At 42.0% G+C, this 24,256-nt stretch overlaps 1 protein-coding gene across 3 annotated transcripts in view; it reads right to left on the minus strand.

Moving 5' to 3' along the window:
- Window positions 1-1,304: 1,304 nt before the first annotated feature.
- HMGA2 (high mobility group AT-hook 2) overlaps window positions 1,305-24,256 on the minus strand; it is a 134,479-nt gene continuing 111,527 nt past the window's right edge. For all 3 annotated transcript variants that reach the window (XM_083463872.1, XM_083463871.1, XM_083463873.1), the window contains 2 exons: window positions 21,705-21,737; window positions 1,305-4,658 (listed from right to left, as the gene is read on the minus strand). In XM_083463872.1, the coding sequence (XP_083319998.1) occupies window positions 4,611-4,658; window positions 21,705-21,737 (81 nt within the window). In that variant the 3' untranslated portion in view covers window positions 1,305-4,610. The remainder of the gene's footprint in view (window positions 4,659-21,704; window positions 21,738-24,256) is intronic.

Genomic DNA, 24,256 nt, shown 5'->3' on the forward strand with positions numbered 1-24,256 from the left:
AATACTGGATTTATAGGGCGGGGGACCCAACAAAGAGACGAAGAGTGCAAACGAAATAATCCCAGCTCACATTTGCCCTTTTATTCTGGAATTTTCCAGATTTCTTTCACTTTAGGTTTTTTTCGTTCATTGCAGTGTCTTGTGCCGTTATGTGTCCATGTAAACAAATAATGTGCCGTTGCTGCTGTTGTCAGTGGGAAGCGGCTTTGATCCTACAGAACCAACTTGGCACATTTTCCCTCCAACTTCCCCCCCTGCTCGTCTTTGAGGGAAAACAAAGTGGGGAGTTGGAGGGAAGCCACACCAAATTTAATGCACAAATGACTGTGCTTGTGGGATGGTGCATGTGTTTGCTTGTGTAAAATAAAGGGAAAGTGAGCTTTCAAACACCAAACACTTCCGACACGATTACACCCAATTAGAGATGTGTGCTACCTAATTGTGTAATAGGGAAACATTATACAGTACATGTGCCTTAGGAACTTCCAACTTTTAAAAATGCACTTGCTGTAAAATACTGTGGTGTGTAGCAGAGAAATGTGTTTTTAAATACAGTGGTATCTCAGGTTAAGTACTTAATTTGTTCCGGAGGTCCATTCTTAACCTGAAACTGTTCTTAACCTGAAGCACCACTTTAGCTAATGGGGTCTCCCGCTGCTGCCACACTGCTGTAGCCCGGTTTCTGTTCTCATCCTAAAGCAAAGTTCTTAACCCGAGGTAATATTTCTGGGTTAGCGGAGTCTGTAACCGGAAGCGTGTGTAACCCAAGGTACCACTGTGAGATACAGCACGATACTCCATATAATGTGGATCCTATGTGGCAATTCCATTTGCAAAGAATTCCAATACAGTAATGCCTTACGAATGAGAGTAGATTCAGTGTAGTTTCTTAAAGCAATTTATCCACCATCTCCTTCAAAAACACGCTTCAACATGTAGCTACCATGATACAATGAAATGCATGGCGGCAGGGGCAGTCTAGACCATGGTCTGATCTGTGGAGATATCAAAACTCTTGTTTGCTGTGCATGCTGGGTCAAAGCAGCTGTACATCCAAAGTTGCTGAAGATGTAAATAAATATATAGAAGTGTGTTTATAATTTTTAAAGCTCACCATAGTATGGCTATATCTCCTAGGAATATTTTGATATGAATCTTTCATGTATGACCCATGTTGCTTGAACAAAGATAACTGGCATGCATTCTTTTATCTTTTTTTTTACAAACTTGGTTCACGGGGACCAAACTTTATTGCTTATTTCATGGAGCTGTGACAAAACGCTAGGAATCAAACAACATGGGGATTACAGCGGCTATTATGTTTATTGTGCTGAACAGACGGTGATAATCCATTAAAAGAACATGTTCAACAAGCAAGCAATTCAAAGTACAGTCGTAGTCAGAAACTCTATATGAATAACAAAGCGAAGAGTTAGGAGACAGGCAAAGGAAACAGGAAAAAGTAAACTGTAGTTATACATCTTGATACTTTTCTTCTGCAAGCACATCCCTCTTGCAGAAACGGCAGAAAGGTTAATGTCCAGTCTTATTTAGCTGTGACCAATGACAGCAAAGAACAGTCCTATAAAATTTATCTCCCACAAAAATAAACTATATATATATAAATTTTTATGATGATCTTTCTGTTTCAGTGGTCACAAGCAGTTTTTTTTTTCAGTCTGAAAAATGAGGTATAGAAGACCCTGAGAGGTAGTAATGTATTTTGATTGTTCTACAATATTACAGAAAATATAAGATTTAATTTCATCAGAGCTGTAAAGTCCTATGGAGTTTGATATCTGACCCACATATACTGATAACATTTGTTTCGTCTCATGCTGTTACACCAATCCAGATGCCCCAGAACAGGGAATATACCACGCTGCCAAGGGCTACCTAATTCCCTTCAACAAGTCTCTCAAATGCATTTCTCCACGGGGATTTCCCGTTTTTGTGTTCAGAACACTCTCTAAAACTGAAGAGAAATTCTCCCCTCCTGAATGGATTACGTGTGCACCTTGGGCACTTACAAGAGTTTCGGAGTGTGGCCTGTGTGCATCTGAAAACTCCATGACAGAGGTAATAGAGCATGTTATCAAGTCCTGCCCCAGTGTCCCTATGAATTAGGTAATTTCTTCAAACAGGAACCCACTGTGCCTCATGGGGTGCTGCTCCAGAGCACCTTGCAATCTTTTTGGAAAAGGTGAAGGGCTTTTCAGGGGGCTAAAATGCCTCCATGCACAGTCACTGTGCTTTTGATCCCGGGCAACAGCTTGAATAGACATGACTTAGGGCCCATAAGGCAGCTTGGTAATGCAAGGATGCCAATTCCACCCCTACCCTGCCGCTAATTCCATTCTTGGTGATCCACAGCAATAAGTACTCTTGTTCCTTAGTGAGGCGCTTGTGTCTTAATGTTCTCTATTGTGAGGCAGCCAGGAAGTAGTTTTCCTTAGTTGCATTTGGCTAAGTACTTGAGTCATACTGAAGAAAGCCTTCCTGAGAAACTACCCCTGGCCCAAATAGTAAAACCATGTTAGCAAGCAGGCTGTGTGAGAGACGTAGAAAGGGATAAGGAGAAAGAGAAAGAAGTATTAAACAAACTCTACATAAGAAGCATTTAAAATAAATCTGGTTGACACATATTTTTTTAAAAAATCACATTTGTGAAAAATACATGGAAAATACTTGAAAAGTATTCGCATACAATCTACTAGTTTTTTAAAACACACGCACATATTCGTGATTGCATTATGCAAAAAGCTGAGCTTGTTGCCTCCCACCTACAAAGATTCCAGTTTCTTTGAAGGGTTGTTTTTAATAGGAAAGTAATTAATGCATTCATTTCCCACAAAGTTCATTTACAAAAAAATAGTTTTGATCAGGGATTTGTTGCAGTCCTAAATGTTTCAATCTTCTCAAAAACTAATGTTGAAAGAAACAACAAGTTCATTCCATTTATAGTCTGGAGGTAGGTCTTTGTCAATCAACTAGTCCATTTCCTTAAAAAAAATTATTTGAGGTACAAACTTGGACAGTAATATTTAAACATTGCGGTTAATTATTATTTTTTTCCTGTCATGCAGTGTTATCGAAGAAAATTATCCTTACAAACCTTATGAGCAATTCGGTACAAAAATATATTCAAGTTAATGGTACATTACATAGAAATTTAGCAGAGTAAAGGCATAAAAAGGGGGGAAATTACATGGTTATGCTGAAAAACACTAAAAGTATCGTCTCCTTGGCTGAAATTAGGTGACAAAAGTAGAAATAAGGGGGAAATGCAGAAATTAATGTTTACCTACCCAATAATAATAATCTGCATTGCATGATTATAGCAGCAAATGTTTATATGACTGTTGAGTTAATGGTACGTATCAGAGGTAGTATTGAAAAGTGGGGTAATATTGCATTTGTGGCTAAAAAGTGCTGCTTTGAGTGAAAAAGGTGGAGACATGTAACTGGGTTAAAGCTGCCCAGCAAACCATCCTATGTCAAGGTATATTGCTGAAAAGTAATAACAAGCTCACTTGAGGTACACGGTGTTGGCTCTTGCATTGAGATGTGTGATTTAAGAACAGAGATCCATTTGTTTCGAGACAATAGAACGGGACCGACAGTAGTGAGCTAAGTCAAACGAAGAATTTGACTCTTTGCCCTCGGTTCCAGTTTATGACCATGATTCAGAACAATTCTGAGGTATTGTTTTAAATTCAAATTTTAGCTGTTAAATGTCTGCTGTGAGAGAGGGTCTGCTGTCAACCGTCTGTAAGCAACAGAGGCTTCCCAGAAAGCTTGGTCTACCTGAAGAGACGTCAATGTGTTCCCACAGAGGTGTGTTGTTGAGTTCTGTTTAGTACTACTTCTGCAGATATATGTGTATTAGTGAATATACAATGTATCTTTGTCAGGTTTTTTTCCCTTTCGCAAAGTAAAAGTACCTTTTTTTCTTGTGGCTTTCTTTCCTGAATATCAGCTGAATTAAGTGAAAAAATATCAGCCATCAATGTATCTTGAAATACCAGTAATGTTAAAAAAAAATATCAATCAATCAAGCACAAATCTAGAACAAGGCTATAAAAAGAGTAGTATCTAATCCTTATCTTTGGTGTTCTAAACAGGGAAATTACTAAGCTAGGGGAGTGGGTTGTCAGAGGTGTTGTAAGGACTGGTGTCAGACACCAAGGCCTTCTTATTTGAATGCCCATTATAATTAATATTTTACAAAAGTCTTATTTATATGCAGTGCAGTGAATGACTTAAAAGCCGGTTCAGAGATTTACTGACCCATTCACCCTTACTTAGCAGCTCAAACAAACTATTAGTAGGTTAAAGCAAAATAAAAGAGAAAACAGTAATTAAATGTTGCATCATTATCTGTGTCCCCCTGTGTTACAGCAGTTTCACTAAAACCAGGGCAGTGAAGGGATTACAACAAAGGTGATTAATAAGTCCTTTTTAAGGTTATGTGATTTCCCCCCCCCTCCCCGTCCCCCCTCAGGCCAAAGTGGAAAGGTTGTGGCAACAGAAGCAAGTGGTCACGGCAGTGTCTTCTCCCTTCAAAAGACCCAACTGCTGATGAGGTAGAAATTGCAATGTGTGGTCTTCTAATCATCTTCTGCAGATTCTTGTGAGGATGTCTCTTCAGTCTGTTCCTGAAATGTGCAACCAAAATGGCGAATTAGTGATGCTTCTAGGTTCAAAACTAGTCAACAGAGTCCATTTACATGAGGGAGAGGAGGGCATTCTCAGCAGGAAAGCCATTGGTGGAATTCAATTCCAAACAAGGTGCAAATGGCTTAATCTCTGCAGGTCTTCAAACAGGCATCAAATGGAACAGTCTTCAAACAGGCATCAAATTATATACTAATTCCAAACAGGCATGAAATTAGTATATAATTCCAAGTTTCTTTCCCTTATAGAATATATATCATGGGTAGGCAAACTAAGGCCCGGGGGCCAGATGCGACCCAATCACCTTCTAAATCCGGCCCTCAGACGGTCCGGGAATCAGCGTGTTTTTACATAAGTAGAATGTGTCCTTTTATTTAAAATGCATCTCTGGGTTATTTGTGGGGCATAGGAATTCGTTCACGGATGTGAGGGCGATCTGGCTGCGACATCTGTCACCCCATTGATCGCCAGGGTTGATTCGGCTGATCTGGCTGGCTAGGCGGGTGTCCCCTTCCTCCCTCACCGCTCCATGTGCCTCCCTCCCGAAGCTGCGCGCTCGGTGCAAGAGGACGATCATCCCAGATAGAAGGAGTGTACCGTTCTTCGGTCAAGGGTATACGATAGCTGCGCTCCCCTGCTAGAACATCCAAACAAGCTCAAGGAATTCGTTCACCCCCCCCAAAAAAAAATATAGTCCGGCCCCCCACAAGGTCTGAAGGTTGCTGACCCCTTATATATATCATGGTTCTGTTGTCTGAATTGGTGCTGAATGGGATTCAATAATTTGACCTGATTTTAATGATATTATATTGGGTTGAGTGCTGTTCTTATTGTTCTTTCATTGCTGTGGTGTCCTACAGATGTTCTTACAGTTATTTGTGCTAGTATTTTAGATGTTTTGATGGTGTACATTGTATTTTTATATGTCGGAAGCCACCTTGTGACGGTTTGGGGCCTAAAAGTACCTTTCAGTGAATAAATATACACTGTTTATAAAACAACAGCTACATTCCATGAGAAACTACTGGTATACCCTGTAGCGATTTTTTTTTTTTTAATGTGGCAAATACTACAAGTAATACTGCAACTGTGGGAATCACACCAAAGTGTGCCAGGGGGATATGCCTTCGTATGGTACTTTGTCTGTGATTGGAGGCATTGCATGTACCTTTAAACAACTGCATGGAGGAAAATAGATGGCAAGAAATGCAAACTATTCCAGCTTTCAGATGGGGGAGAAGGCAAGAGCTTCTTCTAAAGCTGTGAATCTAATGTGAATGGTTCTTTTGTTATCCGTCCTGTCTCCAGGACTTTTCAGTGCACAACCGTACTTTATAGTTGCTTATCTCATTTATCCACCCAGCCAACAATCCTGAGAAACAGGTTAGGCTTCGAAATAGAAACCTGAGCAAGGCCACCCAACACGCTTTACAGCTGAGTGCGGAATTGAACTTTGGCCTCCCACATCCTAACCTATCACACTATACACTACACCACAATAGTCCCACTCAGCCATTATTGAGATTTTGTTAAACCAAGTGCCACTACGGCACTCCATCTGAAGCCGAAAATGAGTGTTAAAGACAACATTGTTTTGAAAGTCAGTGTCTAAAATCTGCGTTAACCACACAAAACAAAAACCCGACACAGCTTCATTTTGCTTTCTTTCTCTCTCTCTCTCTCTCAGCAGCCGGAGTCCTCCCCTTCCCTTTGGTCTTAAAATATGTAGGGGCCATCTCCTGACCTTGCTGTACTTTGCCATCCTTTTTACACTCCTTATTCAATTAATGTGCAGCAGTACCTTTCAGGATATGGGTGGTAAACTGGAGACAATAAACATTGCTGATAAAAGGGGGCCTGTGAGCGAGAAGTTGATTTTTATCAAATGCTGCACATCATCTTGTGAGACAGCATGTGAAAAAGATCTAGGGCGAATAGGTAAACATTTACCCGTACAGCAAACTGAGACCTTTTAAGAATGACCAGCTTATAACAGTCTTCATACTTTAATAGATTTGATTTTCCACATGGCTTCATTTTGTCTGGGTGGCTAACTGACACAATTTATAACTCTCTTCCTTTCCCAGGCCACTGCCACACACCATTCAGCAAAGCATGCCTTACAGCTTGTCTGCATTATGTGACCAAACTTCCATTCATTAGTGTTTGAAACACTTCAGCTGTGAAGGGGATCCTAAATGCTACCATGTGTGACACTACTGCACAAGAGCAGCATGCAGGGGGAAAGAAACAACGCTAGGCTTTAATCATAGGCCACTGCTTACTGCTATCCCTTTCCCCCCTCTCTCTCTCTCAAAAGGTTTCAAACATCCAACCCCAAAAAAGGCTTGAAAAAGCTGTAAATCCAGGGAATAAACACAAGTACAAATGAATGGATGACAGCTTAAAAAATATAACCATAGCAGCATCAAGCCATGAGATTTCACACTGGTTTTGTTTAGTCTGCTCTGGGTTATGTGGGAAATGGGGAAAGCATGAAGAAGAGGAAAAAAAAGCGCCCCCCCCCCGCTAAAACTGTGGGCCTCAAATATTTAAGCCAGTAGGTTTATACCTCTTGACTAGGAAACAGGCCATGACCCTGAGATAGTCTCTGGAGAACGAAGCACAAAGAAAGATGTAGCGTGATCAAAGCCATGGGCAGACGAAAGAGAGAGAAGCCAAGTGTCGGCTAACCCCTGACCTTATCTTTTCAATTACAGTGGAACCTCGGGTTGCGAACGTGATCCGTGCGGGAGGCATGTTCGCAACCCACAGCGCCGCGTCTGTGCGATTCAGCGCTTCTGTGCAAACCGAAAACATGTAACCTGAAGTGTCTGTAACCCGAGGTACCACTTCAATATTTAAATCACAAAAAAGGCAGTAACCTATCGCAAAAATACAGTTCCATTCATCACAATAACTCATTTCCAGCCATCGTCCTATTCCTCCACTGCCAACCATATGTAAGTTGCTGCTGAGGTAAATTTTACACAGCCCCCTGCTAGTAATTGTTTACTGTCGAAACTCCTTTCCCAGCCTGTGCAGAATGGTGGAGATACATTACAAATATTTCATTGTCACGTTTTCTCTCTCTCGCATCAACCCTGTTTTATAGTTCAGGCTGAAAGACAGTGACTTGTCCAAAATGGTGAGACAGAGTGTGCTCCTTGCCTGGCCTTGCCCATAATCCCACCTAACACTACTCATATCTTAAAGCAAGTTACTATGGTGCATCCCTTGCAGTCTTCACAAAGGAAGTTGCCAGGCAGCTCTATTATATGATTCCGCCCCTGCTTTAGCAGCAGGGGATGTGTACAGTGGTTTCTGGCATCATAAGTAAAAATTGGCATCCTTTGCTTGCCAAATGACAGAGGGAAGTCACCCAGGTATGGCTCATTTGCTATTAAACACCTCCAAATAAAGGAAACATACAAAACAGACATTTATCTGCCATTCTAAGGAGGCTTGAGGGGTCCCAGTTGTGGTTGTTGCTGGCCCTACCTGCTTACTGCACCTTGTGTGCAGTATGTAAAATGCTGCAAAGGATGGCGGGAATCTGCTGTGCCAGTTCTGGGAGTAAGATCACAGTGTTGTCTGTCGTCTATCCTAGTTTGAGCACTGGGAATTTCAGGCTTCATCCTCTGATCTGTTGTGACAGTGCTAAAAGTCACTGGGCCATTAAAAGACTCGGTGACTCCATTCATCTAATCAGTGGTTTTTTGTGATGATACTCACTGGTACAGAGTACCATCGCCATCCTTTTTTTTTGCTGTTCATGGCAGCCATTTCGTCCCTACACCCATGACACTTGTAACAAGATATGAGCAGTGTTAAAAACTGAGATATGAAAGCTAGAATGTGTACAATTTCAAATCCAGCATGGGCAATCCATGTGTGGAAACTGGCACCTGCAGATACCTCTTCTGCCCTGGGTCCTACGTGCTCCAAGAGCTGCTGTGTATCTGGGAATAATTTATCTGTATTCCTCAGCAAAGCAGTTTGATTGTAGGTGGGTATGAAAATATTTACACGGCGCCTCTTCAAACAGGAGACATGATCCACTTACTTCAGTGACAAGCATTTGCTTACTGCAACATCAGTGGCAACATAAAAGGCAAATAAATTTCATACCGATACCTCTGAATCCCAGGGTTTTCTGACTATACAAAGATTTGCTTAGAAAACATTCTCAGTGGCTGTTTCATCCACTGAAATGGACCTGTCATCGTGGCCAGATTATAGTGACGCCATTGAAGCAACTGCACCTGAGCCCATGCCAGATGTATCCAAAATTAATGGACTTTAGTTAGTCATGGCTATTAATTCCAATGTTTTACTTTGTGTAGAACTAGTATTGGATACAATACCCAGACTGAGCTTTCATTACAAACAAACCAAACCAAACCAAACCAAACCAAACCAAACCAAACCAAACCAAACCAAACCAAACCAAACCAAACCAAACCAAACCAAACCAAACCAAACCCTAGTCCTCCTAGAAGGAAAGCTGTCAAGCAAAATGAGCAGGCAATGTCTCAGTGATTCTGTGGGATGAGCCAGCCAGGCTGCACCCACATTTCCATGATTTTAACCAATGATTGAAGTCAGAGCTGTGATTGACAAGTGAGTTGCTTGGATACCAGGATATAGGAATCCCTGGTTTCCTAAGAGCTGCTGTTTCCCCCTCCCCTTTCATGCACTTTTATTTCCTGTTTCTCTACATTTTTCTAGCCTTTATAATCTCTGTAGTTTGCCCCTCTTGTTTCTTGGACAGCAAAGTCCAATTTGTTTACATATAGGTTAATCTGAGATCAGATGCTACTACATAACATGCATTTCTACCCAGAAGTACACATTTTATGTTTAATAGGGCTTACTCCAAGGTAAGTGGGTACAGTCTTACAGCCTTGGATTTCTTTTACGAGGCAGAAAGATTCATTGTCAGGGACTCGGCGTCAATGCAAATCAAGCAGAACTTACAGTACTTAAATATAGTTGGCCCACTATGTTTAAAAGTTATTTTATAAATGAGTGGTATAAAATACAACAATATTGGTAAGACAAATTCTTATTAATAAAATATAAATTATTCTACAACATCTAAAATGTAAGGGAATTTATTCTACAACATCCTGTTAGTTATTTCAATGGTTTTGCTGTTGAGGCAGAAAGTGGGAGCAGGTATTTTTTTGAGGCAGGGGAATAGCGATTGACTCTTTTCCATACTCTCTTACATGTAAACAGAATTTTTTTATTTTTTATTAAAAAATCAGGATATTCTCCCATCACAAGTGGCTATAGACCTAAGATAACTCATCTTTGGAATACAGTGGTGCCTCGCAAGACGAAAATAATCCGTTCCGCGTGTCTCTTTGTCTAGCGGAGCAACCCTATTAGCGGCTTAGCGCTATTAGCGGCTTAGCGGCTATTAAAGGCTTAGCGCCTTAGAAAAAGGTGGGGAAAGCGAAAAAAATCGCAAGACTCACAAGACGTTTTCGTCTTGCAAAGCAAGCCCATAGGGAAATTCGTCTTGCGAAGCGCATCGAAAAACGGAAAACCGTTTCGTCTAGCGAGTTTTTCGTCTTGCGAGGCATTCGTCTTGCGGGGCACCACTGTGCAAACTATCTGGGAGTTAGCTGTACTAATTGAGGGGGTGCACAGAAAAAACATGGTTCAGGAACTAAAATTTGATGCCTGTGGTACAAGAACAAAGTCCCTTTTTACAGCTACTTTATACCTTCTCCAGTATCTTCACAGGTGGGATATGCTAGGAATAGGTGACTGGCCTAAAGCAGGAAGTGAGCAGAAACATTTCTAGGTAGAAATGTGCCAGAGACCCTAGAGAGACACTGCCTGTTGCCAGATGGACCAGAGGCCTAACTTGGTATGAAGCAAATTCTTCTGTTCCTATAAACAGGAAATATGTCTTCCTGGGTGGAGGGAACTAGGAATGGGCAGTACAGTGGTACCTCAGGTTAAGTACTTAATTCGTTCCAGAGGTCTGTTCTTAACCTGAAACTGTTCTTAACCTGAAGGAGCACTTTAGCTAATGGGGCCTCCCACTGCCGCCGGAGCACAATTTCTGTTCTCATCCTGAAGCAAAGTTCTTAACCTGAAGCACTATTTCTGGGTTAGCGGAGTCTGTAACCTGAAGCGTATGTAACCTGAGGTACCACTGTACTAGAAAGGAAAAGAGAAAGAGAAACAAAATTTTAGCTACAGTCCAATCCTGTGCACTTTAGGAAGTCCAATTGAATTCAGTGGCTTACATCCATGTAAATGTACATATGAATTAGAACTTTGTTTATATCATACTCTTGTCTGGCAGGGAAAGGAGAAGCTGCCATTGAGGCCATTCCCCATTAGTCACAGAATCATAGAGCGGGAGAGCTGGAACGGGACCCTCAATGTAGGAAGTGCAGGTGAAGAATCCTGCTTAACCTCTGCTTAAAAAACTCCAGTGGAAGAGAGTCTGCCAGCTTCCGGGGTTGTCTGTTCCATTCTTGAATGGCTGTTACCATCCTTCCTTTCTTGCAATATCCTTTCTTGCAATCTGAATCTGTCCCTTCAAGCTGCAGAAAGCAAGCTTGCTACACCTTCCACATGGCAGCCCTTCAGATATTTAAAGATGGCTGTCATCCTTTTGGTCTTTAGCTGCTGCAACCTTCTTTGCAAAGGAGGTTTTGTTCCTCAAGGAAGCTGTTGGTTGGATAACAAATGGCATCTTTGCATAGATATCTGTTATGGATGAGGGCCAGGCACAAATGAGAAGATCAGGGCACAGTGGTGGCAGCAGATGCTTCTCCTTTTCCCTCCCAGAAGGGTGCATGAGAACAAAGGTAAACAAGGAAGGTTACAATCCTATGTACAATTAAACAAGAGTAAGACATATTGAACTTCCAAGTAAAGCAGTACCTCAGTTTACGAACAGTCCTGATTACAAACTACAGTGGTACCTCGGGTTACATACGCTTCAGGTTACATATGCTTCAGGTTACAGACTCCGCTAACCCAGAAATAGTCTCTCAGGTTAAGAACTTTGCTTCAGGATGAGAACAGAAATCATGCTCCGGCGGCACGGCAGCAGCAGGAAACTCCATTAGCTAAAGTGGTGCTTCAGGTTAAGAACAGTTTCAGGTTAAGAACGGACCTCCGGAACGAATTAAGTACTTAACCCAAGGTACCACTGTATTCATTTTATGAACTCTGCAAAACCGGAAGTAGTGTTCCGGTTTGCAAACTTTACCTCAGTCTATGAACGGAATCCGAAAGGTGGAAGGGTACCGGCGGTGGGAGGCCTCATTAGGGAAAGCGCACCTCAGTTTAAGAATGGATTTGGTTTAAGAACTGACTTCAGGAACGGATTAAGTTCGTAAACTGAGGTACCACTGTACACATGGCTACGATCAACTCTGCTGCGTTGAGTATGCGAGAGAGCAAAGAGACATGTATACCAGCCAAAACACTAGCTGTAGGCCTCTTGTCAAATGTGAATACAGCAGCTTTGAAGTTACACGAAAGAGATTGAAAGTCGAAAGCCAAGAGCTGTGCACACCTCATTAAGACCTAGCTATGTGGGAAGGCCAAGCTGCTGCTTCCTGGTCAAGCGTGCTTACCCTTTGGAAAGGGGGCTTCAGGAAGGTAAGATAAAAGAGCCTTTCAAAGTGGAAGTGCATAGTGACATTTTTATGAGCGCCAGTCAAGGAGGGTTCCAAGCACTGAACAGCTCACAGCCATATACATAGCAGCCCACTTCACAAAGAAAAATGAAGTCCCAGCTATACAAGGGGTTTAACAAGCACATTCTTCAGTGGGTGCAATGTCTGAATTGGATACAGAGAGAGAGAGAGAGAGAGCGCAAATTTTCCTGGTTTTCCCTTGACCTCCCCTTTGATTACATGAACGAAGAGTTCAGCAAGTACGACTATAAATTCCTTGAGGAATGTTCAGAATTTTTTTTATCAGAGAAATAGGACTGGGGCTTGTGATATAGCTCAAAAGGGTTCAAATAAGGCACAGCTGATGGCAACGTCTGAGACGGCACATATCCTACAGAATGCCTCACTAAGCAGGGTGCACTGTATGTCACTACATGGTTTAAGTGGGCTTCAGTCAGTGTTTGCCTGATTATTTTCTTTGTCTACTGCTTGACTTTGCTGGAGTTACTACTGTGGATTTTTGCTTTCATGATGTGACTTAATTGGGCATTATTTCGATGGAAAGACAGGGATTTATTGTACCACAAGAACAATTTAGTTTCCTTGTAAGATTAAATAACAACTTGTCTAAAACACAGAATATGTCTCTGGCCTGATCTTTCTAGAGGGCACAGTTGTGGCCCTACGCTAAGGAGAGTCAGCTGAACTGTATAATGAGAAATGGTGGCAGTAGCTTCTAAGGGATATAGATTGAAAATGGCTCCACTCACTGACCTGAAACTTAAGTGTAAGAGAGGGAGTGTAGGAGAGGAAGTTGTGAGGAGAGCTCATGCCAAATTTAGTGCAGAAAGAATAAGCTATGGCTTTCTTTGAATAAGTTAAATATTTGATGAGAGACTCTGGCATATTGACAGGTATTGTGAGTTTTTCTGCCTTAGGCTTTGTCGGGGTGGTTTTTCTGGAAAGATTCCTCTTGTGTTTTTGGGGGAACAGGTTGTTTGGTTTGTCTTAGGTCAGGGGTAATGTTTAGTATGTGCTTTTTCACATGCATTGCTTAAAATATTCGTGGTGGTGGTGGTGTTGTTGTTAAAAATGCATTTTCCAAGCAATGTAAGTAAACATATGCTTATCCAGTTATTGCTAGGCAACAGTTTCTGGCTAATCATGGCTACTGATTATAGACCAGGCTTCCTCAACCTTGGCCCTCCAGATGTTTTGAGACTACAATTCCCATCATCCCTGATCACTGGTCCGGCTAGCTAGGGATCATGGGAGTTGTAGGCCATAAACATCTGGAGGGCTGAGGTTGAGGAAGCCTGGTATAGACACTTGCTGCTGTTAGGCAAGATTCCCACAGACCAGGCCTCAGCCTTGAAGAATTTAAGTAGGCCAGGAGATTAGCTATGAAAGGAAAAAGGGAAAGGAATTATAGGAGATGAGTAAAAAGAGTTAATAAGTACAGTGGTGCCTCGCAAGACGAAAAAAATCCGTTCTGTGATTCTCTTCGTCTAGCGGTTTTTTCGTCTTGCGAAGCAAGCCCATTGACGGATTAGCGGATTAGCGCTATTAGCGGCTTATCTGCTGATCGGATCAGCTGATAAGCGGCTTAGCGGCTTAGAAAAAGGGGGGGAAACCCGCAGGAACTCGCAAGGCATTGTCGTCTTGCGAAGCAAGCCCATAGGAAATTCGTTTTGTGAAGCACCTCCAAAACGGAAAACCCTTTCGTCTAGCGGGTTTTCCGTCTTGCGAGGCATTCGTCTTGCGGGGCACCACTGTATGTGTGAGTTTGTATCTCTGAAGTCCACAGCAGTTGGGCTACTGACAGGCGGCTTTAGAGCCTTCAGAAAAAGGGGAGGAGATTTAGGGGGCAACTGTATGGCTACGTGTGCTTTATCTTGCAATATCACCATTATAAAAACCTTTGTTTTTGAAACCCCCTTTCACATAATTGGTCAAATGACAGATTTACACGCATATTGTTCTTATGCTTCAGAAGTGATAAAAATAAAGTATGTCCTGTCTTTTTTTTAAAAAAAGTTTCACTTTGATAATCTTCATGATGCGTCCCTAAAAATAACTATTTCCTTTGTATTATTTTACAATATAATCACCCATATGACACTCTGGCCAAGGATACAGCTGTTGCAAACTGCTTGCAAATTAGGAAACTGGCTTGTTTTTCCTCTATTGCTTATTTAACAATTTAAGCAAAAAAGTACAAGAGATTTTACTAGAAATACTAATTTTGTGTCGTTGTTAAATTTACCTATCTTTTAATCCTCAAACAGACCTATCAAAGGGCAGTAGCTTAAAGGGCACAATAAACATTCTGTCTTTAAACATAGCGTACCTAACTTTTCTGCAAGATATGTTTAAACTTAACTGGTGGCTTACATGTAGATCTGGTAACCTTTTCTAAAACAAGTTCACTGCAGGAGTTCTCTCTGTAGTTATAAATCATTTCACAGCTATCATGTGGACATACACATATCTTATGATTTAAGAGTCCGTATTAATACTGAGAGAATATCATTTCACAGTGTAACCTGCTCTTGCATTCTTCAGCTGCAAAATGGAAAATCCTCTGGGTTCTTTAACTGTCTGAAGATACCGTTGAATTTTACATAGTGTCTTCATGGCTCTAAGCTAGAAAGCATCTGTCCCTAAAGTAAGATTTAGTGAATGGATTTGCCCTGCTGTGTGTTTGAAAGCTGGAAGATAATGACATTTATAGAACTGGAGTAAAAAGGTGGAGGGGGACACTACCTTAGACTCTTCTGTATTTTGCATAATATTCTAAAGAAAACTGGTGGTATTATTCAAGATGAAAATAGAGATAGGAGCTTAATTTTCTTAAAACAATAACAACTAAATAAATAACTAAACAAGACATCTTTGAAAACACAGGTCTAGAAGTTTAAACCTGTATACAACAAAATGTTCCATACACAAAAGAATACCTTTCAACTTCTGACAAAATAAAGTATTTCAGATGCATGATCATTAATAAATAAAAATAATACAACTGGAAACTGCAACAGTGTGTTACTGTGTGTGCATTGGGAAGGCAGGGTGGGGGTAACACAGAGCTCACACAATGATCTTTGGTATCAGAACTGGAACGCTAAAAGCAGGTAACCTCTTGTTCCAGAGGGCGCGAAACACTACAACTGGATTTTTGTGTGCTGCATTGTAGGGGAAAGTTACAGAGTGGTCTGTATTAGAGTCGTGTTTAGAATAAGGTTATCAGACGTCCCCGTTTCCCAGGGACAGTCCCCGGATTTACAAATCAGTCCTCTGACAAAATCCACTGAATTTGACTGAAGTTGAAAAGTGTCCCTGGATTCATTGAAAAAGAAATAGTTTAGAAGTCTGGTGCTATAAGCAAAAATTATTCCAAACCACTGCTGGTAAAACTGGGTAGGGGGTGTGATTCTGTGGTTTGCCTCAGGTGCCAAAATGTTTTGGTCTGGGCCCTGCTCTGAACACTCCTCAAGTGCTTTTGCCCGGCTGGAATGTATCCCAGAATTGTGATGATCTCTCGTGTTTATAGTGTGCGCACAAACAGAAACCTAGCATTTTTACATGGCTTGAATGTAGCCTATTATTGTATATACAAAGGTGAGATACATCCCTTCCTCTGCCCGCTCTTTGCCTTTGGTTCCACTCAGCAATGTCATGCAGCCCTCTGAGAGCTCCTCACAAGGGAACATGGCTCTGGGAGTAAAAAATGTTTCTCACGTCTGGCCTAGAGTAACCAAGGCTGCTGGTCCAATCTACAACTAAACACTTTGGTACTACAAGGCTTGGGCTTAATATTTCCAAATCCCATTGTGGGGAGATTTCTACCTTAATCTAGAAAGCTGTCTGGAAAAACCATCTGCAAGGCTATTTTGAAGGAAACAGATGGAAAAGGAAGTGATGCCTCTGAATGTAGTATAAGATTTACATTATCCTCCATGAACTTCCATGTAGTCCCTATGTTTATATTTTATCATTATTTCCTTAGACAGCTCAGATTAGGAAGCCTGCATGAGCTCATGCTCTTGTTAATTTTGAGACTGAACTATTTGCTTTTATAGATGATTTCGGTCATGTAAAATAAAAGGGAGTAGTAAGGAATAGAGGCACGAGACTGAACTGTGGCAGGACTCTCATCCTTCTTAGGCTGTACAGCCTTCTCAGGCATATTCCAGCTTCCCCAATAAAAGGGCTGCTAGTTTTTCTGAGGCTCAACGTACATATTGAGAAAGACAGATAATAGATATCCCAAGCTTCCCCCTTCAAGCTGATCTCCTTTGCGGAATTATTGTCCAATTTCCAATGCATTTCCAAAATATATTTATAATACAAGCTTGGGTGTCCACCTTTCAGTTTACTCTCTCCCATAAAAGGAGAGAAAATGAAACTGGAAGAACATGTTGGAAATGTTAGAAGAAGGCTGATGGTGGCAGGAACATGGCTTGCTCCCTTCTCTCTGCTTCCTTGCCTTGAGATTTAATACTTTCACCTGGGAACAGGTTAAGACCGCAGCCCTATACTTCTTTAGTTGGGACTAAGTCCCACTGGACCTCGTGGGACCCACTTCTAAGGAGGCAAGAATAGGTTTCAGGCCAATTTTGGGTTAGACCCTGAGACCTGGTAACCCTGTCAAAGGCCAAATCAATATTTCTATGCTAGTCGCTATACTGATTGTGTTCAATGCTCAAATGAGCATTAACCCGCTAACTAGAACTGCTAGCGGGGATTTGCTGGTCAGCGCATTCGTAACAAAACCACTCTATCACTGCTGGAAAATGACCCCAAACCATAAATTAGGTTATCTCCATTATTTCTAAAGTAATAAGGTTTTCTTTAAAAAATAATATCAAAAACCAGCAGCTTGGTTTTAGGAGATGTGACAAGTTGAAGCCTGTGAGCTATTGCAAAGAATGTTTTGTTTGGGAGTGTGGGTGGAAAGAAGCACTGGCAATCAGCAGACCACCAGGATCCCAGTTAAAGATGCTGGAACCCACCCAGACCCTACTGATAGCTTGAACTGGAGGAGGAGCGGGCTCATATAGAAGTAATCTATAAAGCTGCCCGGCAAACACAGTGCGAGACAGATTCTTAGATTCCTAAGGGATCCTCCCTTTCCAGGTGCTACAGAAGTCTTTTCCTGTGGTTTGAAGATGTTGGCAGGACCCAGTGAGCAGCTGACCAGCCGGATACATCACCATCTTTATAGATTATAAAGCTTGCAGATCTCCTAGACTTTGGGCCTCTGAGCCCCTCACCATCCCTGAATCAAGCAATGGCTGTTGATATTTCTAGTTTTCTTATCTATCATGTGTACAGTGGTACCTCAGGTTAAGTACTTAATTCGTTCCGGAGGTCCGTACTTAACCTGAAACTGTTCTTAGCCTGAAGCACCACTTTAGCTAATGGGGCCTCCTGCTGCCGCCGGAGCACAATTTCTGTTCTCATCCTGAAGCAAAGTTCTTAACCTGAAGTACTATTTCTGGGTTAGTGGAGTTTGTAACCTGAAGCGTATGTAACCTGAAGCGTATGTAACCTGAGGTACCACTGTAATTCCTTCTAATCCTGATAAGCACCTGTAATGCTGTACTGGAGACCAACATCTACAAAGTGCTTCCCCTCCTACCCACTTACATCTCCCTTGGCACCCCCCCAAGGAGTCTCCCCCCCCCCCCCCACCTTCAGACTTTGGTTTCTCCTTCCCTAGCTGTGGGCTGACTCCCTCTCAAGATTCCCTGGCTGTGTTCCTTTGTCTCAAAGAGTAGGGGAGAAATGAGATTCCTGCTTCCCCAGCTGAGGCAGCAGGACCCTGGGAGCCGAAAGCATCTGCTCCCCCCCAGCCTCTTCTCTCTGGGCTCAGCCCCCATCCGAATGTCATCCTCTTTTCTCTCCATCTTCACCTGTCACAGCCGGTCACTCCACTCATAGAATCATAGAATCATAGAGTTGGAAGAGACCACAAGGGCCATCGAGTCCAACCCCCTGCCAAGCAGGAAACACCATCAGAGCACTCCTGACATATGGTTGTCAAGCCTCTGCTTAAAGACCTCCAAAGAAGGAGACTCCACAACACTCCTTGGCAGCAAATTCCACTGTCGAACAGCTCTTACTGTCAGGAAGTTCTTCCTAATGTTTAGGTGGAATCTTCTTTCTTGTGGTTTGGATCCATTGCTCCGTGTCCGCTTCTCTGGAGCAGCAGAAAACAACCTTTCTCCCTCCTCTATGTGACATCCTTTTATATATTTGAACATGGCTATCATATCACCCCTTAACCTCCTCTTCTCCAGGCTAAACATGCCCAGCTCCCTTAGCCGTTCCTCATAAGGCATCGTTTCCAGGCCTTTGACCATTTTGGTTGCCCTCCTCTGGACACGTTCCAGTTTGTCAGTGTCCTTCTTGAACTGTGGTGCCCAGAACTGGACACAGTACTCCAGGTGAGGTCTGACCAGAGCAGAATACAGTGGCACTATTACTTCCCTTGATCTAGATGCTATACTCCTATTGATGCAGCCCAGAATTGCATTGGCTTTTTTAGCTGCCGCGTCACACTGTTGGCTCATGTCAAGTTTGTGGTCAACCAAGACTCCTAGATCCTTTTCACATGTACTGCTCTCAAGCCAGGTGTCACCCATCTTGTATTTGTGCTTCTCATTGTTTTTGCCCAAGTGCAATACTTTACATTTCTCCCTGTTAAAATTCATCTTGTTTGTTTTGGCCCAGTTTTCTAATCTGTCAAGGTCGTTTTGAAGTGTGATCCTGTCCTCTGGGGTGTTAGCCACCCCTCCCAGTTTGGTGTCATCTGCAAATTTGATCAGGATGCCCTTGAGTCCATCATCCAAGTCGTTGATAAAGATGTTGAATAAGACCGGGCCCAAGACAGAACCCTGTGGCACCCCACTAGTCACTCTTCTCCAGGATGAAGAGGAACCTTTGATGAGCACCCTTTGGGTTCGGTCAGTCAGCCAGTTACAAATCCACTGAGTGGTAGCATAGTCAAGACCGCATTTTACCAGCTTCTTTACAAGAATATCATGGGGCACCTTGTCAAATGCCTTGCTGAAATCAAGGTAGGCTACATCCACTGCGTTCCCTTCATCTACCAGGCTTGTAATTCTGTCAAAAAACGAGATCAGGTTAGTCTGACATGACTTATTTTTCAGAAATCCATGCTGACTATTGGTGATCACAGCATTCCTTTCTAGGTGCTCACAGACTGTTTGCTTAATGATCTGCTCCAGAATCTTCCCTGGTATTGATGTCAGACTGACTGGGCGGTAATTATTTGGGTCCTCTCTTTTCCCCTTTTTGAAAATAGGGACAACATTTGCCCTCCTCCAGTCTGCCGGGACTTCGCCTGTTCTCCAGGAATTCTCAAAGATGACTGCCAGTGGTTCTGAGATCACATCTGCCAGTTCTTTTAATACTCTTGGATGCAGTTCATCTGGCCCTGGAGACTTGAATACATCTAAACTAGCCAAGTATTCTTGTACTATCTCCTTAGTTATTCTGGGCTGTGTTTCCTTTGCTGAATCATTTGCTCCAAATTCTTCAGGTCGGGCATTGTTTTCTTTATCGGAGAAGACTGAGGCAAAGAAGGCATTGAGGAGTTCAGCCCTTTCTGTGTCCCCTGTTTGCATTTCACCATCTTCTCCTCTGAGTGACCCCACTGTTTCTTTGTTCTTCCTTTTGCTACGAACATACCCATAAAAGCCTTTTTTGTTGCTTTTAACCTCTCTAGCAAGCCTGAGTTCATTCTGTGCTTTAGCTTTTCTGACTTTGTGTCTACACGTGCTGGCTATTTGTTTGAATTCCTCTTTGGTGGTTTCCCCCCTTTTCCATTTTTTGTACACATCCTTTTTTAATCTTAACTCAGTTAAAAGTTCTTTAGATAGCCACCCTGGCTTCTTTAGGCACCTTCCATGTTTCCGTCTCATTGGTATTGCCTGACGTTGTGCTTTTACTATCTCCCTCTTAACAAACTCCCAGCCATCATGCCTCGGGACTCAAGAAAACACTGCCATTTTTTAGTAACACCTGAAGAGAGCTTCCCCATCCTTTCATGGATTCTGAAATAGCTTCTGATCCTCAGTGTCTCCTCTATTATACTCACTAAGGATGTTATGCTCATATTACATAAAAGTCTACTGTAGTTTTCCATGTTAAGCAGTGTGTAATAACTACCATGTTCCGGCTCTGTGTTTGGAGTCTGTAAAATGGTTTAGAGCTCCCATTTCATCCATAAATATTCATTGAAAAGGTGAGAAAACAACCCTTTTAAACAAGACAGTGTGACAAAGTGGGGTTATTGGCTGTTTAATCGGCCAATTCTGCATTGCTAGAAGGCATTGTCTGTGGGACTACCTTTGAAAATGGTCTAGAAAGTTCGGTCAGGCCAAAATAGCCTCGCCAGATTGTCAACTGGGACTGGCTAAAAGGATCATATTATGCCAGTGCTCTGTAATCTACAATGACAGCTAGTCTCTTTCTAGGCCCTAAGCAACTTCCCATATATACCTACCCAGATCTTAAGGTCATCTTCTGAGGCCCTTCTCCAATTGCCCCTGCTGAAGGTGGTGGCTACTAGAGAGAGGGACTTTTCAGCAGTTTGCCTCTTTAAATATTATTTTAGTCTTTCAGTTTTAAAAATTTGTTGTTGTTTATCAGGGGTCAGCAACCTTTTTCAGCAGGGGGCCGGTGCACTGTCCCTCAGACCTCATGGGGGGCGGGCGAAATATATATATAAATGAACGAATTCCTACGACCCACAAATAACCCAGAGATGCATTTTAAATAAAAGCACACATTCTACTCTTGTAAAAACACCAGGGAGGCCCCACAAATAACACAGAGATGCATTTTAAATAAAGGGACACATTCTACTCATGTAAAAACACGCTGATTCCCAGACCGTCTGCAGGCTGGATTTAGAAGGTGATTGGGCCGGATCCGGCCCCTGGGCCTTAGTTTGCCTACCCCTTTAGATCATTAAACTGCTGTTGGGTTTATTCCGTGGCTGTTATAATTTGCTTTAGCTTCATTCTTTTATAATTATTGTTGTGTTTTCTGGTTTTTAACTTCTGTTTTGTCACCATTTGGCTATAAAGAAATGTTAGTAAAAAAAAAAAAGTTTAACATGCACCTGATGAAATAAGATTCTTGTTTGCAATGTTGTCCTTGTTTAATCAGCATAAAATCATCTCGTTTATTTACCCTCAAGTATTTCTGTTCATTACATGTCAATGTCAGATTAGCATTACAGCTGTATGGAGCTATATGAATTTAGCACACAGCAAATAATACACACACACACACACACACACACACACACACACACACACACACCCTACTCACCCGAGCTGGCTTCTTCTGGGTCACCTGTTGTGGCTGCAAAGAAAGAGTAAAGAAAGATATTATTTAGATGGCTTATGACAAAGGAAAGTCTCCCCTTTCTCATACAGTCGTACCTTGGATCCTGAACGCCCTGGAACTTGGGACGTTTTGGCTCCCGAACGCCGCAAACCCAGATTGGTCTGGTTTGCAAATGTTCTTCTGGAACCCAAACGTCTAACGGGGCTTCCATGGCTTCTGGTTGGCTGCAGGAGCTTCCTGCAGCCAATCAGAAGCCGCAATTTGGTTTTCAAACATTTTGGAAGTCAAACGGACTTCCGGAATGGATTCCATTTGACTTCCAAGGTACGACTGTACTGTGTAACAAAGCCTTCCTCAATGTAGAGCCCATCAGGCTGTGCTGGATGATGCTCATGGGAACAGTAGTCTGAAACATCTGGAGAATACCAGTTAGGTGAGGGCCAATGTAACATACAGCGGAAAAATCTCAATTTTCAGGATTATGTGTGATATGATGTGTATCCTTTTTGATTAGAATTATATGCTTATAAATTTCCATTCTGGGCATTGGGAACAAGCTAACTTTTACAGCACAACAATACAGCTGGGAAGAGATTGTTTGCATATTTTCTACAATTATTCTAATTTAGCTGCACATACTTTGTATAACATTCCCATGGCATACATGAAAATAATGTAAACGAAAACTACAGTTGAGGGATATTTGCAGAATTCCATTAGCCTTCATGGAATTCCAGTAAATATAGGTAAAGAGATAACAGTACTGCAACATTGTACAACGTCCATTCCCCATAACTGCTTTTGAGGCCATCCAGATTTGTGTACATCATTTTTGTTCAAAGTATCTCTGTACTGTAGAGCTGGAAGGGACCACAAGAGTCATCTAGTCCACCCCCTGCAATGCAGGAATCTTTTGTCCAACGTGGGGCTCAAACCCACAACGCTGAAACTGAATCTCATGCTCTACCAATTGAGCTATCCCAGCTGCCAACTGACATTTTGCTGCATTGGTCTGTGTATCTGAAACTTAGGTAGGGAGAGGGTTTTTTGTTTTTCTAATGCGTTCATGGTGATTTTTCTTCTCATTATACCAAGCAGAGGACTAAAATACAATGGTGGTTTGAATAAGAAGAGTCTGGTTTCAATCCTTTTGGAGAATGCAGAGATTCCTTAAAACAATGAACTCACAGCTTACTGTATTAAGGATATATCATGCAAGGAGTCAAATCTCTGCAGACAAAAAGTCTATATCCTCTGAAGTAGAACATAAGGGTCCATGGGAGACCAATGTAGGGCCAGGTTTGCAAAATCACCCATGGCTCAACTTTCTAGACATGTTACCAATTTATTTATTTTCTAATCATTTTTTTAAAGTTTCCATTTTATATAAATATAGCACACTCCAGTTTTTGAATTATATTCCACTCTCATGAGCACTCGACTCCCCTCCCTCCTGGCCCATGATTACCTTAAATTATATATTTATTAAAATTGCATTTCAATTTTCCCTCTTTACTCTCTATTCAATTCCAATAATCACTAAATTATATTAATTGTAAATCCGTGCTTTCTGTAAACTATCAAGCTTTAAATCAGTCCTGTCAGTGCTGTTAAATGTTTACAATTATCCCTCAAATACTCTATAAACTTATTCTAGTCTTTTTTGAAACGTTTGATCCTGCTGGTTTTGGATTTTCCCAGTCAATTTCGCCAACTCAGCATATTCCACCATCTTTGTCTGCCAGTCCGGGATCGTTGGTACGTTATCATAACATTTTAGCTCCCCACTTTTGAGTTCCCCATCACACTTGAGTTCAAATGAATATGTGGCCAGCCTGGTGTGTTCCCCAGTGCTGTTGAAAATCCAGCCAGTTTCTTAAAGCATAAAGCACAACCTGTGACTTATCGAAGTCAAATGCAGCCCACATACTATGTACAGCACCCCCGTAAACCTTTGGTTTTGTTGCCTGTGGCCACAAAACATGGTTGTAGAACATCCGGCAGGTAGGCTGCATTTAGCCTGGTGGGTCACAAGGTGTACACATATATCCTGGCTTTAAAAGCTAGTCTGCCACCCACCTGTCTTGACCATTAGCATCTATTCTTACATCTCCTTTCATTCTTCAATGCTAAATTCCTTAAAATATGAAATGCTTGCTGAAGACCACCTGAAAATCACACCCTTTGCAGATCTGTGTGATCTGGCTGTGCCTACTCAGCTGTGAGGTAAAGAAGTTCAGAAAGGCACTTTCTTTTTAATTACTTCACAGCTTCACAGAATAAATCCTGCCCGTTTTGACAGAATGCTGCCCCCACTTCTGATCTGGCAAGCCAACTCCTTCTCCTCTTTCAATTCCCTCCTCAAGCTCACATTTCCCCCAGCAAATTATTTCCTGCAGCATACGCCTCACCTGTTCCACGCCGGCTGTTACCAGTTAAATGGACTCATCCTTTCTAGTTTATAAGGTAAAAAGGGAAAGGGAAAGGACCCTTGGATGGTTAAGTCCAGTCAAAGGCAACTATGGGGTTGCAAC

This window comes from Podarcis liolepis (genome assembly GCF_965112155.1).
Source record: "Podarcis liolepis genome assembly, chromosome: 10".
NCBI classification, from domain to species: domain Eukaryota; kingdom Metazoa; phylum Chordata; class Lepidosauria; order Squamata; family Lacertidae; genus Podarcis; species Podarcis liolepis.